This window comes from Myxocyprinus asiaticus, chromosome 25, assembly GCF_019703515.2.
Source record: "Myxocyprinus asiaticus isolate MX2 ecotype Aquarium Trade chromosome 25, UBuf_Myxa_2, whole genome shotgun sequence".
Taxonomy (NCBI): domain Eukaryota; kingdom Metazoa; phylum Chordata; class Actinopteri; order Cypriniformes; family Catostomidae; genus Myxocyprinus; species Myxocyprinus asiaticus.
Window position 1 is genome coordinate 12,860,287 of NC_059368.1, and position 20,711 is coordinate 12,880,997.

The 20,711-nt window shown below is 38.1% G+C and overlaps 1 protein-coding gene across 6 annotated transcripts in view; it reads right to left on the minus strand.

Moving 5' to 3' along the window:
• The window catches only part of LOC127415715 (CD2-associated protein-like), a 92,554-nt gene that overhangs the window by 31,505 nt on the left and 40,338 nt on the right, over nt 1–20,711 (minus strand). For 4 of the 6 annotated variants that reach the window (XM_051654551.1, XM_051654550.1, XM_051654553.1 and 1 more), the window contains exons 7-11: nt 18,758–18,851; nt 16,069–16,163; nt 7,180–7,230; nt 5,861–5,959; nt 5,565–5,618 (exon numbers count right to left, since the gene is read on the minus strand). In XM_051654551.1, coding sequence (XP_051510511.1) covers nt 5,565–5,618; nt 5,861–5,959; nt 7,180–7,230; nt 16,069–16,163; nt 18,758–18,851 — 393 coding nt within the window. The remainder of the gene's footprint in view (nt 1–5,564; nt 5,619–5,860; nt 5,960–7,179; nt 7,231–16,068; nt 16,164–18,757; nt 18,852–20,711) is intronic. The other 2 variants (XM_051654555.1, XM_051654552.1) reach the window with 1 other exon arrangement.

The window sequence follows — 20,711 nt, forward strand, 5'->3', positions numbered from 1 at the left end:
CTAGGCCTACCCCGCAGTCTGAGCAGTGCTGCTCTGTAAGGCACAAGTAACATCCTGCAGCTCCCAATCAGTGGCCTCGCTGAAGAGTTCATGGTGTCACGGACATGGGAAGCTCTTCAGTGCAGAGAATCCATGGATCCAAAAGTGGCATCTGCCGGCATCCAGGTTCGAACAGGCAGGAAATGGATCACAGACAAATCTCTGGAAGTGGCTGAGTCATGGCTGAGTCAGAAGGCACTGGTGGGGTCCTTATCAAACGAGTGTGCAGGTATAGACTACCAGGGTCGTCAATGTCCAGGGCAAAGAGGGGCAACATCTCATTCAGGAGGAAGTATGGGCAGGTGTGGTGGAGGTACGAACCAGCAGGATGGTAGGCATGGGACAGCAAGGAGCATGGACTAGATGGGAAAGTGTACTACAACGAAAGATCACCTGGCCCAACATCTGGCAAGCAGACTTCCATCACATCAGGTTCTTGGTCCAAGCTGTCTACGATGTCCAACCAAGTCCAGCAAACCTTCACGTTGCTCTGGAAGAGGATCCTTGGAACACCTCCTTAGCAACTGCCCAAAAGCCCTTGGAGAAGGGCGCTATCGCTGGCACCATGACCAAGTGCTTAAGGCAGTCGCTGAGAGTGTAGCCATGACCATCAACACCAGCAAGGGCCACCACCAGCCAGAGATCATTACGTTCCTCAGAGCCGGAAAGAAACCCCACCTACAACATAGAGCAAAGTCTAGTCTCCTCATCACTGCCACCGACTGGCAACTGGAAGTAGACCTAGGCAAGCAGCTGAAGTTCCCACCCCGGATAACATCAACATGGCTTCGACCAGACATGATCATTGTTTCAGAGTCCACCAAGCAACTGATCATGCTGGAATTCACAGTGCCCTGGGAAGAGCATGGACGAGGCCAACGAGAGGAAGAGCACCAAGTACCAGGAGCTTGTGGAAGAGTGCAGAAAGCAAGCCTGGCGAACTCACTGTGAGCCTGTGGAGGTGGACTGCCAAGGATTTGCAGGGCATTCACTCTGCAAAGCATTTACATTACTGGGCATCACCGGGAAGGCAAAGAGGAAGGCCATCAGATCCACTACTGAAGCTGCGGAGAAAGCCACTAAGTGGCTTTGGATTAAGAGGGCAGATCCGTGGGCAAATGCTGCTGGGACGCAAGCTGGGGTATGATCAACCCCGGCTGGGTCGCATGGGCGAGGGTGTTTGATGTTAAAAGACTCGAAACACCCAATGACCCCAGGTTACATCACTGATGATGCATCCCAGTGCATCTGTAGGATGTATCCTTCATCTTGGGTTAACACATAACATACAGCCAACTCATTTCATCTGAATGCATCAAAATGTTCACTCTAGCACAGCAACTATCAGTCATGACATCTGAAACATTCGTGAATGAAACTGTCTACTCACAGGTCTGGTAGTGTTTAACTGCCTCATCTTTCAATAACAGTTCCTTTGCGAAGCTTAAATCATATTGTGACTGGTTCACAAGCAATCCGCACTGATATGAGACCAAAAACACATACAATCCATGCTGAAATGTTCTGAATATGGGTGTAACGGTATGACATTTTCACGGTATGATAACAGTCACAAAAAAATACCATGGTATCACAGTATTGAGGTGCACTGATAATATTTTTGCAGTTTAATATTTGATTATGTAATATGTCTGAGAAACACACAGACAAATATTTCAGTTATAACCAATTCTTGAACTTTATTTTGGATGTCTTCAACTTTAATCCTTTAACTTTTGATCTTGAACATCAAGACACTCTCTTAATCTGACATGGTAAAACAAATAAAAGAAAAAAAAATTACATGTAAATCAATAATAATAAAAAAAAAAAACCAAATGCAACATGTACAGTAGTCAAATGAATATAACAAAAATATATTTTATGATTTATGAAATAGAATTTTAATAATTTGTAATGATTATCATCCAGGTTAACACTTCAGATATGCATTTGTATGCATTCAGTAAATTGTTGCATTTGTGATTTAGTTTAATTCTCAACACTAGCTACTTAAATTATTTATTTGCAGTTTATTTTTTGGCATTTTGTCCAATACGGTCAATTTTCTGCCATAGTTTCGCTGTCAATTTCCTGCACACTAAAAGCCATGCACTTTGTAAACCATATTTAGTGCTATGTTTTACAAACAAAAAAATATTATTAGAAGTATCAAACACATTGTTGGCCTGCTGTTGCGCTGCACTTAGTCAAATGAAAAAATAGTTGGCACTTCGTAATGTGGAACGAGTGCTTAAATCTGTTTGCTGCATTTGTGAATGTGACAGAAGCATAAACATAACTTTAGCCTACCTAGTCATTACAAATCATGTAAAACTACAATGAAGCCGGTGCTTTTATGAAACAGAGGCTATAATTTATTATCCTGTATACTGTATTTCCACTTACATTCATCTCCGCAAATTCCGTGGGATGGTGCTCACGGAGATGGTGCAAGTGTTTCCCGCTTGAGCCAATACCTTTTTGCGCCAAACTTCACAGACTGGGTAACCGTCAACATTGATGGTGCCTCGTGGGTCTTTAACATACCAAAGTAATCCCAGACAGCAGACTTCAACCGCTTTGGTGGCGGAAATAAAGGTTCAGGCCCAAACATGTCTGTATGATGCGCTCATGCTGCACTCATGCTGCACTCCTGATGTGCTCCTGATGCACTGCTCTCGCAACACCTGCATGTCACCTTTAAAATTGAGTGACAGTTGAATGTAACATGAGGAAGTTGCAATTTAAAGATTTGCTTTATCTCACCAAGTTTATATGATGGCATGATAATGTCTCTTAATTAAACTGATTTGGATTTTAGAAAAGTTCTGAAAAAATCTGTCTGTATATTTATGCAATACCGTCAATGAGATTTCAAAGGTATGATAACCATTTAAAAAACTTAGGTATATAGCGAAACCTTGAAACCGTTAAATCCCTAGATCTGAATACGCAAATGTAATAATATACACGGTGATATTGGGTGCTGCAACAGGCAAAAGAAGAGACGCTGGTCTTCACAGGGGCAACATCTCACATCTTCCGTGTTTGTTTACACACAGAACAGCATGTGTTTCTCCCAGTCTGTGGCAGCAGCAGAATGAGACTCATTTAAGTTGCGTTTGTACTGCTCTTAAAAGCAATCAAAGACATCTATATAGTGCATGCTTACAAAAGACCAACAATTAAATATAGCACAGATGGGTGCAAAAACGGTACAGGATGCCTTCAAAACAGCAAGTAACAGCACAGCTGAATGAAATAGAATGGAGGTCTCGTTTTTGGAGTCATAACTTAACATCGCGTCTTTTAAAAGAGGCACAAGATGCATGATAATGGTCAAAGCTGTTAATCTAGTGTAGAAAAACATTTAAATCCAGATAGGCACATGAATGTGTCCTGTGCAAGTCCCCTTTGGATGAATCTCCACGACAGGCCCTCTCTACTCTTCACCTGTGTGACTGAGCAGCGAGCACCAGTGGTCAGAGACAAGAGTTCAATGACAAAAAATAGGCATTGATGTTTTGCTGAAGAGGCAGTCATATGCAGATGTATTTGGCCCTTGTGACATTACAAGTTCCACAAATTCCAAATGGCCCATTTCTAGAGCCTGGTTTAAAGAAATGCTATTTTTCTATTAAGGAGGAAGATTTCAGTTCTGAAACTTACAGTATGTTTTTATAATACAATGACGTCTTAATTGTCAAAAGATCAAGGAAAATTTGATTCATCATGTCATGACCCCTTTAAAGAAATATAGCACACGCCCACTTTTTAAGCACAGCATTTCACACACAAAAAAAAAGATGTTTGTTAGGTTTGGAATAATAATAATAATAATAATAATAAAAATAATTGGACCTCCTGGTTGTCAAAAGTTAGTGGAATACAGTATGTCCATAGGAAAAGTCAAGTAAATTCTGAGAAAAGCTCTAGCATTTGTTTCTAGCATGATATAAAAAAAATGTAAGCTTAAGTGTAAAATACCCTAAACTCCACAGGAAACTACAATAGCGTTATTTTGGAATGGTAATCTGACAACAAAAGCTCTTTTTAGAGGGTTGATCTCTACTGTTTAAGAGATAATACATAGCTTTTGAGGCACATGTCGAATATGCCCATGTAAAACAAAGATTTACAGATTTGCCTTCCTCTAAATACTTCCTGCTCCCTCATTCCTAAAAAGGAGATTAACATTTCATCTGATAGGATGCTTATAGGATATTGGACTGATTGTGGGTTTCTCGCACCCAAACCACCCAGTGAATTAGGTCTGACCTGGAGTCCGCTGAAGGAAAGAAAACTTCCACATCCTCGAGGACTGCTCGCTGACCTCCACCAAACATCACATGAGCTCAGCTCATCACATTCTCATTGCAGCAGCACAAAGGCAATCATTCAGACCAATCAGGATGAAAAAAGAAAAAAAGAAAAAAGAAAACACGCCGAGAGCGTATCAACCCATGACCCAGTTTGGTGGAGGGGTATGAGACTAACCATACTTTGAAACAATAATTTGCCCCAACAGAAATGTGGTTAAACAGAAACCCCCGGGGTAAGCTAGACCTCAAAAGCTAGAATGGAGCCATTTGTAAAACACATGATGATAAATGGCTTATAACAGGCAAGTGTTATATTTAATAATTTTTATCAGTATGCACCAACAACAATACACTATAATAAATAGCAATATTTACCAACATATCTTTTACTAACACATTTTAATACATGAAAAATGCCAAATGGGGACTGCTGTGAACATTTACAATGAGAGACAATGCAATAAATTGTTAAATCCCAGTCTTGAATTGATTTATTGTAATGAACAGTTAAACTTATCAACTCTAACAAAGGAATATTCCATGTCCAATATAATTTTATCTCATTCAACAGCATTTGTGTCAAAATGTTGATTACCACACAAATTTATTTTGACTTGTCCATCCTTTTCTATAAAAAAAGAAAAGAAAAGCAAAAGTCAGGTTACAGTGAGGCACTTACAGTGGAAGCTGCAATGACAACGCAACACCTTAAACCAACTTACAAGTGCTTCCATAAAATTATAAGCTTCATTTCTGCCTTCGACCCCTGCATAAATTGGCCCCATTCACTTCCATTGTAAGTGCCTTTACTGTAACCTCAGTCTTTCCTTTTTTAAAAAAAAAAGAAAAAAAAAAGGAGGGACAAGTGTAAAAAATTTTTAGCGGTAATCAACATTATGCCACAAATCCTGTCGACTGACCTTAACTTGTACTGAACCTGGAATAATCCTTTAAACTTAAGGTGCTGTAAGTGATTTTAACCATTTTGCTAACATCCGCCACTTAATTAGACTGCCCTTATTCCTTCAATTATATGTCCTCTCTCCAAAACCCTCCTTCCAAAGTCATGTCAGAGACATGTCTGATTGGCTAGTTTTCTGACTGGCTAAAATAGTGTGAATTTTCAATATCTTGCCCAGCCCTAAAACGGAGTTCAATTCAGGAAGTCATTTTCTGAACAAAAGAATGATTGTTTCATACCTCCTCGGGTTCCTGTTTAGGAGACGCTTTAATGGAGCTTCTGGATGTGAGAGTCTGTATAAAGAAAGAAAAATGGTAAGAACTTAGACTACAGCAAGTTAAACAAGCATTGTAAATTTCAGGGTGATTTTAGGTACAGTAGATCTGAAAATAACTGGTAGTTCTGGGGTAATAACTTTCCAGGAGTGAAGAAAATGCTTCTGGTAAGCACTGGGTGATTCAATTTCCCTTCAAATTTGATGTGAAATAATGAGGGCCCTTCAAAAAGACAATCAGTGCTGTTTATGTCAGTTTACCTCTTTGTCTGTTTCAGCAAGTAGAGTCACAAAGTTGTCTGGGAAAACTCCCTGTTTTCCATTGATCTCTCCTCTCCACCAGCCCGGCTCTCCAGTATCCTAAAACATCAAAGCTATGAGTTAGTGCCCTCCAGCTAATAATGTGAACATACTGAATAAAAAATAAAAAAATTAATGAAAGACGACTACAATTTCTGAATAAAGTGGGTGACGGTCCATTTGGGTGACACATATGCCATAGTTTTTGACGTCATTCATGATGTTTGGTCATGACACAGCTGCCTAATGATTTGAATAAATTATTTGATTTGAGAGTGAATAAAGATGTAAATTTTGGTCTGTTCTTCAGACAAAGCACCCAAATAAATTAAATAGCTTTCGTGTTTAGTCGTCTGAACTATTCATTTAATTACATCATTATCAATTGCAAATGTACAGTAGATCCTGTATATCCCTTTCCACAAGGTGGTGGTCATGTATAAAACATATCCCAACTCTGATCTGCTTTCTGCTCAAGGACTTTGACAAACACTAGGTAATCACTGTGCCTCTTAACTTAAACCAAGCACTTCTTCAGCTTGCTGACAGAACACAAGTCATTTGTATGATATACAGCAGCAACAGTCACAATAAAATTCTCCAAGTGTCTGCAGACAGCCTCAAAGACAAGCGCCGGCTCCTGTTGCTAGATGACAACAGACAGAGCATTTATGATGACATGATGCCTGTCACTACAAAAAAACTTCTTTAGTCTGTGATTACAGTGGAACATTTTCTCATCAGAAGACGCTGTCTTGAGAGCTCTTCAATCTACTTGTCACGTCAATGTGCTTACCTGAATACCCAAGTGATTACAAGCAGCAAACATGATGTACCCAACATGAATACAGTGATTTAAAATACAGGCATGTCACTCAAAAGGAAACCTGCATTAATTTTATATTACTTTATTAGGAACTCTGTATGTGGATGAGAAAACAATTGCTCGACCTGTCATACAGTGCCGGTCCTAGTCTTTTGGGCCCCAAGCAAAACTTTGTGTGGTCGGTGTGTTTAACCCCTAAAACGATTCCCCCACCATTTAAGCCTTTCTCACAGAGCAGTTTCGTTGTAAACAAACAACATACAGTGAGTTAATTTTAAGGAACATTAGTATTTATTACTTTTTATACTGACAATAAGCCAACAGTATATAAGGTGCCAAAATTCAATAAATAAAAGGAACATAAGGCCAGGCTGCAGGGTCAGTTGGCAGGGCACTTGCTGGCTGTACACTTCTGGGTCAGCACTCATGCCTGCTTTAGCAAGCTGTACATTACCGGGGTCTGCGCTGGTGCTGCTGGTCTTACTGATGAACTTGAGAATTGTCCCTGAGGGCAGATTAAAAAAAAAAAAAAAAAATGTTTGATTCTTCATTTAAAATGGCTCAACACAGTGCAAAGTAATAATATCATTCAAGTTTTCATTGATGACAAGGTTTTTGCATTTTATTTGGACTTTTTCCAAGTACTTAAATAGCACATTAAAGGATAAGTTCACCCAAAAATGAAAATTCTCTCTTCATTTACTCACCCTCATGCCATCCCAGATGTGTATAACCTTCTTTCTTCTGCAGAACACAAACAAAGATTTTTAATATTTCAGCTCCGTAGGTCCATGCAATGCAAGTGAATGGGTGCCAAAATTGTGAAGCTCCAAAATGCACATAAACATAGCATAACAGTAATGCATAAGACTTCTGTGGTTAAATCTATATCTTCTGAAGCGATATGATAGTGTGGGTGAGAAACAATGTAATATTTAAGTCCTTTTTTACTATCACTGTCAACGTTTACTTTCAATTTCACATTCTTCTTTTGTTTTTGCTGATTCGCATTCTTCGTGCACATCACCACCTACTGAGCAGGGAGGAGAATTTATGGTAAAATAGACTTAAATATTGATCTGTTTCTCACCCACACCTATGATATTGCTTCAGAAGACATGGATTTAACCACAGGAGTATTATGGATTACTTTTATGCTGACTTTATGTGCCTTTTGAGTTTAACATTTATGGCACCTACAGAGTTGAGACATTGTTCTAAAAAAATCTTTGTTTGTGTTTTGTTGAAGAAAGAAAGTCATACACATCAGGGATGGCATGAGGGTGAGTAAATGATTAGAGAATTTTCATTTTTGGGTGAGCTATCCCATTAAAACAATAGTTGTGGCAAAGTTGAAAGTACAGTTGAAACAAGAACGTGTGTGTGTGTGTGTGTATATATATATATATATATATATATATATATATATATATATATATATATATATATATATATATATATATATACACACACAGATCAGCCACAACATTAAAACCACCTGCCTAATATTATGTAGGTCCCCCTCGTGCCGCCAAAATAGCATTCTGAGATGCTATTCTTCTCACCACAATTGTACAGTGGTTATTTTAGTTACCATAGACTTTGTCAGTTTGAACCAGTCTGGACATTCTCTGTTGACCTCTCTCATCAACAACGCATTTCCGTCCACAGAACTGCCACTCAGTGGATGTTTTTTGTTTTTGGCACCATTCGGAGTAAATTCTAGAGACTGTTGTGCGTGAAAATCCCAGGAGATCAGCAGTTACAGAAATGCTCAAACCAGCCCATCTGGCACCAACAATCACGCCACGGTCTAAATCACTGAGATCATATTTTTTTCCCCATTCTGATGGTTGATGAGAACATTAATTGAAGCTCCTGACCCATATCTGCATGATTTTATGCACTGCAATGCTGCCACACGATTGGCTGATTAGATAATCGCATGGATGATTGTTGGTGCCAGACTGGCTGGTTTGAGTATTTCTGTAACGGCTGATCTCCTGGGATTTTCACACACAACAGTCTCTAGAATTTACTCCGAATGGTGCCAAAAACAAAAAACATCCAGTGAGCGGCAGTTCTGTGGACGGAAGTGCGTTGTTGAGGAGAGAGGTCAACAGACCAGCGGGTTGGCGCTGTTTTGGTGGCACGAGGTCCTACACAATACGACCTACACAATATTAGGCAATATATATATATATACACACACACACACACACACACACACACACACACACACACACACACACACACACACACTGAACAAAAATATAAATGCAACATGCAACAATTTCAAAGATTTTACTGAGTTACAGTTCATTAAAGGAAATCAGTCAATTGAAATAAATTCATTAGGCCCTAATCTAATCTAATCAATGTGTATGGAAAATTTCTGGGATCTTTTATTTCAGCTCATGAAACATGGGACCAACACTTTACATGTTGCGTTTATATTTTTGTTCAGTGTATATATACACACAGTTGAAGTCAGAAGTTTACATACACTTTAGCCAAATACATTAAAACTCAGTTTTTCACAATTCATGACATTTAATCGTAAAAAACATTCCCTGTCTTAGGTCAGTTAGGATCACTATTTTATTTTAAGAATGTGAAATGTCAGAATAATAGTAGAGAGAATTATTTATTTCAACTTTTATTTCTTTCATCACATTCCCAGTGGGTCAGAAGTTTACATACACTTTGTTAGTATTTGGTAGCATTGCCTTTAAATTGTTTAACTTGGGTCAAACGTTTTGGGTAGCCTTCCACAAGCTTCTCACAATAAGTTGCTGGAATTTTGGCCCATTTCTCCAGACAGAACTGGTGTATTTGAGTTAAGTTTGTAGGCCTCATTGCTCTCACACGCTTTTTCAGTTCTGCCCACAAATTTTCTATCAGACTGAGATCATGGCTTTGTGATGGCCGCTCCAATACCTTGACTTTGTTGTCCTTAAGCCATTTTGCTACAACTTTGGAGGTATGCTTGGGGTCATTGTCCATTTGGAAGACCTATTTGTGACCAAGCTTTAACTTCCTGGCTGATGTCCTGAGATGTTGCTTCAATATATCCACATAATTTTCCTTCCTCATGATGCCATCTATTTTGTGAAGTGCTCCAGTCCCTCCTGCAGCAAAGCACCCCCACAACATGATGCTGCCACCCCCATGCATCACAGTTGGTATGGTGTTCTTCAGCTTGCAAACATCACCCTTTTTCCTCCAAACATAACGATGGTCATTATGGCCAAACGGTAAAATATTTGATTCATCAGACCAGAGCACATTTCTCAAAAAGTAAGATCTTTGTCCCCATGTGCACTTGCAAACTGTAGTCTGGCTTTTTTATGGGGGGTTTGGAGCAGCGGCTTCTTCCTCACTGAGCAGCCTTTCAGGTTATGTCGATATAGGACTCGTTTTACTGTGGATATAGATACTTGTCTACCTGTTTCCTACAGCATCTTCACAAGGTCCTTTGCTGTTGTTCTGGGATTGATTTGCACTTTTCACACCAAACTACGTTCATCTCTAGGAGACAGAATGCGTCTCCTTTCCGAGCAGTATGATGGCTGTGTGGGCCATAGTGTATATACTTGCATACTCTTGTTTGTACAGATGAACATGGTACCTTCAGGCGTTTGGAATTGCTCCCAAGGATGAACCAGACTCGTGGACGCCCACAATTTTTTTCAGAGGTCTTAGCTGATTTCTTTTGATTTTCCCATGATGTCAAACAAAGAGGCACTGAGTTTGAAGGTAGGCCTTAAAATACATCCACAGTACACCTCCAATTGACTCCTATTAGCCTATCAAAAGCTAACTGCCTAAAGTCTTGACATCACTTTCTGGAATTTTCCAAGCTGCTTAAAAACTACAGTTAACTTGGTGTATGTAAACTTCTGACCCACTGGAATTGTGAAATAGTCAATTAAAAGTTAAACAATCTGTCTGTAAACAATTGCTGGAAAAATTACTTGCATCACGCACACAGTAGATGTCCTAAACTTGCCAAAACTATAGTTTGCTAATATGAAATCTGTGGAGTGGTTAAAAAAATGACTTGTATGTAAACTTCCGACTTGAACTGTATTTTTTTATATATATATATATATATATATATATATATATATATATATATATATATATATATATATATATATATATATATATATATATATACATACATACATATACATACATATACATACATATACACACACACACACAGTATATATATATATATTTATATTATCAACCACAACATTAAATCCACCTGCCTAATAACGTGTAGGTCCCCCTTGTGCTGCCAAAACAGCTCGGACTCAGAGGCATGGACTCCACAAGACCTCTGAAGGTGTCCTGTGGTATCTGGCACCAAGATGTTAGCAGCAGATCCTTTAAGTCCTGTAAGCTGTGAGGTGGGGCCTCCATGGATCGGACTTGTTGGTCCAGCACATCCCATAGATGCTCAATCGGATTGAGATCTGGGGAATTTGGAGGCCAAGTCAACACCTTGAACTATTTGTCATGTTCCTCAAACCATTCCTGAACAATTTTTGCAGTGTGGCAGGGCGCATTATCCTGCTGAATGAGGCCACTGCCATCAGGGAATACCGCTGCCATGAAGGGGTGTACGTGGTCTGCTACAATCTTTGGGTAGGTGGTACGTGTCAAAGTAACATTCACATGAATGCCAGGATCCAAGGTTTCCCAGCAGAACATTGCCTAGAGCAGGGGTGTCAAACTCAGTTCCTGGAGGGCCACAGCCCTGCAGAGTTTAGTTCCAGCCCTGCTCCAAAATGGCTCCTTGTAATCTTCAAGCACTCCTGAAGACCTTGATTAGCTGCTTCAGGTGTGTTTAATTAGGTTTGGAACTAAATTCTGTTGGACTGTGGCCCTCCAGGAACCGAGTTTGACACCCCTGGCCTAGAGCATCACACTGCCTCTGCCAACCTGCCTTCTTCCTATGGTGCACCCTGCTGCCATCTCTTTCCCAGGTAAATGACGCACACGCACCAGGCCATCCAAATGATCTAAAAGAAAACGTGATTCATCAGACCAGGCCACCTTCTTCCACTGCTCCATGGTCCAGTTCTGATGCTCACGTGCCCATTGGACAGGGGTCAGCATGGGCACTCTGACCGGTCTGCGACTATGCAGCCCCATACGCAGCAAGCTGCGATGCACTGTGTGTTCCGACACCTTTCTATCATGGCCAGCATTAAATTTTTCAGCAGTCTGTGCTACAGTATCTCTTCTGTGGGATTGGGTAGCCTTCGATCCTCATGCCAATCAATGAGCCTTGGGCGCCAATGACCCTGTCACCTGTTCACCGGTTGTCCTTCCTTGGGCCACTTTTGGTAGGTACTAGCCACTGCATAACAGGAATACCCCACAAGACCTGCCATTTTGGAGATGCTCTGACCCAGTCGTCTAGCCATCACAATTTGGCCCTTGTCAAAGTCACTCAGATCCTTACGTTCTTACGGTTGCCCATTTTTCCTGCTTCCAACACATGAAATTCAAGAACTGAATGTTCACTTGCTGCCTAATATATCCCACCCCTTGACGGGTGCTTTTGTATCGAGATAATAAATGTTATTCACTTCACCTGTCAGTGGTTTTAATGTTGTGGCTGATCAGTGTATATACACAGTATATATATATATATATATATATATATATATATATACACACACACACACACACACACACACACACACATATACACACAGTTGTGCTCAAAAGTTTGCATACCCTTGGAGAATTGGTAATATCTGTACCATTTTTAAAGAAAACATGAGTGAGCAGGCAAAACACATTTATTTTATTTCTTATGGGATTCATATTCAACTGTAGGTTATGACAGAATGGCACAATCATAAAACAAAACATGGCAACAATGACAAAAATTAAATGACCCCTGTTCAAAAGTCTGCGTACCCTTAGTTCTTAATACTGTGTATTGCCCCCTTTAGCATCAATGACAGCGTGCCATTTTTTGTAGTAGTTTCTATGAGGCCCCAAATTCTTGCAGGTGGTATAGCTGCCCATTCGTCTTGGTAAAATGCCTCCAGGTCATGTAAAGTCTTTGGTCGTCTTGCATGAACCGCACGTTTGAGATCTCCCCAGAGCGACTCAATGATATTAAGGTCAGGAGACTGTGATGGCCACTCCTGAACCTCCACCTTTTTCTGCTGTAACCACTGGAGGGTCAACTTGGCCTTGTGCTTAGGTTCACTGTCGTGCTGGAAAGTCCAAGAACATCCCATGCGCAGCTTTCGTGCAGAAGAATGCAAATTGTCTGCCAGTATTTTCTGATAACATGCTGCATTCATCTTGCCATCAATTTTCACAAGATTCCCTGTGCCTTTAGAGCTCACACACCCCCAAAACATCAGTGAGCCACCACCATGCTTAACAGTGGGGATGGTATTCTTTTCACTATAGGCCTTGTTGACCTCTCTCCAAACAAAGCTCTATTTTGGTCTCGTCACTCCAAATTACAGTGCGCCAGAAGCTGTGAGGCATGTCAAGGTGTTGTCGGGCATATTGTAACCAGGTTTTTTTTGTGGCATTGGCGCAGTAAAGGCTTCTTTCTGGCAACTCGACCATGCAGCTCATTTTTGTTCAAGTATCGTCGTATTGTGCTCCTTGAAACAACCACACCATCTTTTTCCTGAGCAGCCTGTATTTCTCCAGAGGTTACCTGTGGGTTTTTCTTTGTATCCCGAACAATTCTTCTGGCAGTTGTGGCTGAAATCTTTCTTGGTCTACCTGACCTTGGCTTGGTATCAAGAGATCCCTGAATTTTCCACCTCGTATTAAGTGATTGAACAGTACTGACTGGCATTTTCAAAGCTTTGGATATCTTTTTATATCCTTTTCCATCTTTATAAAGTTCCATTACCTTGTTACGCAGGTCTTTTGACAGTTCTTTTCTGCTCCCCATGGCTCAGTATCTAGCCTGCTCAGTGCATCCACGTGAGAGCTAACAAACTCATTGACTATTTATACACAGGCACTAACTGCAATTTAAAAAGCCACAGGTGTGGGAAATTAACCTTTAATTGCCATTTAAACCTGTGTGTCACCTTGTGTGCCTGTAACAAGGCCAAACATTCAAGGGTATGTAAACTTTTGATCAGGGCCATTTGGGTGATTTCTGTTATCATTATGATTTAAAAAGGAGCAAAACAACTATGTGATGATAAATGGCATCATATGATCACTATCCTTAAATAAAAGACAGTTTTTTTTTGCATGATCAGTCATATTTTCAAAATCAATGCCAAAATTTCACAATTTCTGCCAGGGTATGCAAACTTTTGAGCACAACTGTATATACATACAGTATATACAGCTCTGAAAAAAATGAAGAGACCACTGCAAAATTATCAGTTTCTCTGGATTTAATATTTATAGGTATGTGTTTGAGTAAAATGAATATATTTATATGTATATATTAAACATTTCTCCCAAATTCCAAATAAAAATATTGTCATTTAGAGCATTTTTTTTGCAGAAAATTACAACTGGTCAAAATAACAAAAAAGATGCAGTGTTTTCAGACCCCAAATAATGCAAAGAAAACAAGTTCATATTAATTTTTAAACAAGACAACATTAATGTTTTAACTTAGGAAGAGATCAAAAATCAATATTTGATGGAATAACCCTGGTTTTCAATCACAGCTTTCATGAGTCAAAGCTCGGCTTTGTTTGATGGCTTGTGGCCATCTATCTTCCTCTTGATTACATTCCAGAGGTTTTAAATGGGGTTCAGGTCTAGAGATTGGGCTGGCCATGACAGGGTCTTGATCCGGTGGTCCTCCATCCACACCTTGATTGACCTGGCTGTGTGGCATGGAGCATTGTCCTGCTGGAAAAACCAATCCTCAGAGTTGGGGAAAATTGTCAGAGCAGAAAGAAGCAAGTTTTCTTCCAGGATAACCTTTTATGTGACTTGATTCATGCATCCTTCACAAAGATGAATCTGCCCGATTCCAGCCGTGCTGAAGCACGCATAGATCATCACGATCCTCCACCTGGTCATCTAATGGTAAGACGGAGACCTGAAGAGGCCTTCAAGCCACAGTGTCTCGCACCCACTGTGAAACTATTCCTAAGTTAAAACATTAGCATTGTGTTGTTTAAAATTATTCGAGGTCTGAAAACACTGCGTCTTTTTTGTTATTTTGACCAGTTGTAATTTTCTGCAAAATATTTAATTGGAATTTGGGAGAAATATTTTCAGTACTTTATAGAATAAAACAAAAATGTTCATTTTACTCACTCATACCTATAAATAGTAAATAAAGAGAAACTGATAATTTTGCAGTGGTCTTTTAATTTTTTTCAGAGCTATATATATATATATATATATATATATATATATATATATATATATATATATATATATTTATTATTTTTATTTTTATTTTATTTTTTTTAAGTAAAACAGATCAAAGACAATAAAACAATGAACAAGAATAAATGAATGCAGACTGATAAAAAAAAACATTAAAATGGAAGGTAGACAAATAAACAATAAAACAAATGAAATTCAATTTTGACTGACAGCTGAAAAATGCTTGCCAAAGATAATGCTCTAGCACCATCTAGCTTTCAGAAAAATTTGAACACAAATGAGAGTTTCAAAGTTGAATGCTTTTCGGACCGCAAAACTTAAAGAAAACCATGAATGTTTTTTTTCCTCAAGAAATATGAAGTAAACATATGAGAATCAAGCAATATTTATCTAAATGTGAAAAAAAATTGTTTATTGAAGCACTTACATGACATTCAGCAGAGCTTGAATGACTGAACAGGTTTTAGCTTCTTCTACAATCTAAAACACATGTCGCATTTTGATTTTGCATGCTTTGATGTGTATGAGCTCTCTAATGACAATGTCACGTTTTAAAAATGTTATATGATAATAAAGTACATACCTTCATGCTCTCTTGTTTCACATTCCTGGTGTGTTTTTGTAATTTTTTTCTGCTCCAGATGGACGGTAGCTTTGCTTCAAAACCATGGCAATGTCTCTGTACTACTATGTTATGTCATTACCTGGCGCATGTCCAAAACGGAAATGAAAAAAATCATAACACCGCCCCCCCCCCCCCCCCCCAACTCCTCTACATCTGACATTACATTTTTATTTGCACGTTTCATACAAATTTGTATCATTATGGTCATGTTTGCACAACAAAAAATACCAGTACGAGGCTACCTTAGACATCTTTGACAGCATGGGGGCCGACTGGCAGATCAGGGGCCCTTTGCAACTTGCGTAGTTTGCGAATAGGGAGGACCGGCACTGCTGTCGAACATACCTTGCTCAGTACATGGATGATGTCACCCTCTTTTAAATCCAGCTCATCTTGGTTAGTAGCATCATAGGGGAAGGTGGCCTTGCAGTAATCTTTTACTGCAGAGAAACATAATTACAAAAGACAATACATCAATGAAATGGTGATACAAATCATTAGTTTGGTTAATCTGTCTAATCTTGCAACAACTCTTGACTTAAGAGCGAAGAACTTTAGATACCACATTGGCAGTTTATTTGACTTAGGTTTCACACGAATGATTTAAAGATAACTACAGTAGCATTCTTGAGTCCTGCTGGTGTTAGCTTTAGCAAATGCATTCAGTAATTCATTATACATAATTTAAAAACAAGAGTAACTCTACTGCTATAAATACTAACAAACTAACAAAAATTAAGACAATTTACCTGCCATAAATATCTCTTGTCCACCATGAAAACAGTATTTAGCATTAGCCTTTTTTTTTTTTTTTTTATAAACATGTTGATCCATCATGATTTTTTTTTTTAATCATATTTTTGTTTTGGTGACTTAAATCATTCAATATTCCATAAATGTGATGCTATATGTGGTTAGGGAGAAAATAAAATATTGCTATCCCAGATAAACTTTTGATTGTAATTTTCCACTGAGGTTGTTAAAAAAAATTGTTATAAAACATGAGCTATGACCAGAGCTTTAGCCACTGATCTTTTAGTAGAGCTTTGTATGTCTTTTATTAGAATCACTAACGTACCTTAAAGGGATAGTTCACCCAAAAATAAAATGTTCTCATCATTTACTCACCCTCATGCCATCCTAGATGTGTATAACTTTGTTTCTTCTGTAGAACACACTTAAATTATTTTTAAATTAAGGACTTAAATATTGATCTGTCTCTCATCCACACCTACTATTTCACTACAGAAGATATGGATTTAACCACTGGAGTCTGATGGATTACTTTTATGCTGATTTCATGTAATTTTTGGAGCTTCAAAGTTCTGGTCACTATTTACTTGCATTGCATGGACAGACAGAGCTGAGATATTCTTCTAAAAATCTAAATTTGTGTTCTGCAGAAGAAAGAAAAGAAAGTCACACACATCTGGGATGGAATGATGAGAGAATTATAATTTTTTGGTGATGGAATCCTTAAAGTCAGATAAAAAAAAAAAAGTAAAAAAAATGCTAATAATAAAAGTTCCTAATTAAGTACAGTAATCAGGCAAATTGCTAGTATATTTTGTATGTACTTGTCAAAGCCAATTTTTAAATTTTTTTGTGTTAAAAGAATAGTTCATCCAAAAAAAAAGAAAAACTTCTGTCATCAGAACACACCCTCATGTTGTTCCAAACCCATGTGACTTTTTATCCCCATAAAAAAATTATATAGGCCTCGGTCACTATTCAATTTCACTGTATGAAAAAAGACTGGTGACTGTGGCTGACATTCTATCAGAACATCACCATTTGTTTCCTAAGAAGAAAGAAAGTTATATGGGTTTGGAATAGGGTCTCTCTGATACCAAAATTTTGGCTTTGGTTCAAATCCAGCCCAGGTTCCTTGGTATCGATACTTCGGCAATAAATAATAGCTTTAGACTACTGATGAAATCACATAAAAACTACATAAAGTCTTGCAGTTGCAAATTCTGGATTTTCCATTTATATTCTTCTGGATTCCATGTTATATGTTTGAATTAAATGTTATCATCAAAAGCAGTTTTTAATCAAATTAATACAAAACTTTAATCGGATAAAAATCGAATAAATAAAAAAAAAAAAAAAAATGCAAATGATGAAATCATGCACAACACAGTATGAATACATTTACCAACAAAAATCTGATTACCTCTGGCACAAGGCTGCTACGGCTGAAACAGTGTGCTGATATTCAGTACACTTGTTTTTGTGATATTGGTTAGATGTAATAAAAATACTACTACTACTAATAATTATTATTATAAATAATAATGATAATGAAAAACATTTATTCTTGTTGTTATTAGTAGTACCATTGCTATTACTCTGAATATTAAATGTTTTATTTTATATAATAGTAATATTTTTTCTGTCTGAATGTCTTCAATTTAACATGTCCAGTTAAACAGCTTTTATTTTGGCTGAACTTTTATTTAGACGGACATTTGAGTTCCTCCTGTGTGGTTATTTTTAATAAGATCCACATTCTGAATAAAATGCTCAAATTCTTGAGTTGAGATTTCAGAGGAGCACCGGATGAGTTTGTGTTTACAGATGCACTTTACACTAAACACAATGCAATATGTGCATCACGTGCAATCTGTTTGTGTGTGTGAATTATGACAGAGCGGCACCTCTCGATCATTCTGAAGCGTGCTGCGCTTTAATATTGTAAATTACTTAATTAAATGACATCCTTCTGCTGTTAAATGCTCACACTTGGCCATATAAACATTTGAAATTCATAAATTGTTAAAATGTCATTGATTAAAATAAAATTAACAAATTGATTAACATAAAATGTTGCTATTAGCACCACCCTGTTAACAAATATGCAAGCCAATGTATAATTTGGTTATAGCTAATGTCCAATAGGAAAATGGTTTCTGATAAGGATGAAAACTCAGATCATGCCAATCAGTCATAATCACTGCATCATTAATTACTAAAAATCTCAGTTTAGTATACATCACACACTGCTTCATAGCATTCCTTCCCATGCACTCACCTTTTCCTTTGCTCTCTGCCTCTTTTTCTCCTTTAGGGGGTTCAGGAGTGCTCAGAGGGGTGGGTTTTGTGGTAGATGGTAATGATGGAATTGGCTAAAATGAAGCAGAACCACAAATGGGTTTACTGACACAGCAGCCACACAAACACATGTGGTTGCACACTGAATGGGTCAGACTCTAAGAAACATTAGCCAAGCCAGGATGAGAGGGAGGCAGGATAAACAACGATCACTCTCACATATGTACAGAGTAAATGATGGTGTGCTGTTTTCAGTCTTGGCTTTTGAACAACTGCATAACACCAGAGTCAAGATGGCGAAACCAATGTATTTAAATGGAAACAAAATTATGACATATACAGGTTTTAAGTAAACTGTTCTGACCCATACAACATATTGTGCAACATTATGAGTTCAAAGGTTGAATGAAAGAGATGTAGTTGATGATTATACTGATCTGAATGAAATTGATGGATTCACATGAAAGGAAGAGAGGGTTTAAAGGTTAAAAGACATAAATACTATAAGACCAAAATGACTTAAAGGGACAGTTCACCTAAAAATGAAAATTCTCTCATCATATACTCACCCCCATGTCATCCCAGATGTGTATGACTTACTTTCTTCTGCAGAACACAAATGAAACATTTTAGAAGAACATTTCAGCTCTGTAGGTCCATACAATGCAAGTGAATGGTGATCAGACCTTTGTAGCTCCAAAAAAAAATCACATAAAGGAAATATAGAAGTAATCCATATGACTCCAGTGGTTAAATCCATATCTTCAGAAGCTATATAATAGGTGTGGGTGAGAAACAGATCAACATTTATGTCCATTTTTTACTTTAAATCTCCACTTTCACTTTTACATCTGAAAATCACATGTGGTGCCTGTGTAGTTTCACATTCATGTCTGAAAGTGAAAGGTATAGTGGAGATTTAGAGTAAAAAAAAAAAAAGGACTTATATATTGTTCTGTTTCTCACCCACACCTATTATATCGCTTTTGAAGATATGGATTTAACCACTGGAGTCATATGGATTACTTTATTTTTCCTTTATGTGATTTTTGGAGCTACAAAGTCTGATCACCATTTACTTGCATTGTATGGACCTACAGAGCTGAGATATTTTTCTAAAAATCTTTTTTTGTGTTTTGAAGAAGAAAGTCATACACATCTGGGATGGCATGAGGGTGAGTAAATGATGATCATAGTATACATTTTTTTTAAACATAATTTTCATTTATAATGTAGCCAAGATTTTTGCCCAGAATTTTTGCCCCAGAATTTAGTTTTTCATTACTATTTTCCACCTCTCTCTTACCCTTAGAACTAAAAAGGGCATTTTAGCAGCTGTACTTCTAGACCCCGTTTACACCTGGTATCCGATCACATGTGGTCAGGTGAGACACATCGCTGTTTACACTTGGTCACTTAACTGGGTCTCCTGTGACCACTTGTGTTTGGATTTCGAGGGGACGGTCTCTGATTTCATGACAACAAACATCAATCACTATGTTATTGCGTTACTGCATGATAATAAACCGCAAAAAAATCAGAAAAGACAAGGACAGCGCAAACAAACCCAGCCAAACCCAAAAAAACTTTCCCCCATAAGCAGTTGAATTTTATTCTAAGCACAAATGAAACATTTAGAGTAAAATGATCCATTGTTTTAGTGGTGTACCTGTGTTAGCGGAGCTTCAAATGTGTGTGCTTCTCATCTGTCACTGCATGTTGATATCAGACACACACTAAAAAAGATCTGTGAAGTTCTCATGCCTGTGTATGTATCCACTTTTTCAAATTTTACGATCGTATGTTTTTTTCTTTCTTATAAAGCAGCACATTACTGGTAAAGTTTAAACTCTTGTTTTAGCGCAGTGGTTGATTGGCAGGTGAGTGGGACACATCAGGATGGATAGTGTTAACACCTCAAAAGTGATGTGGTC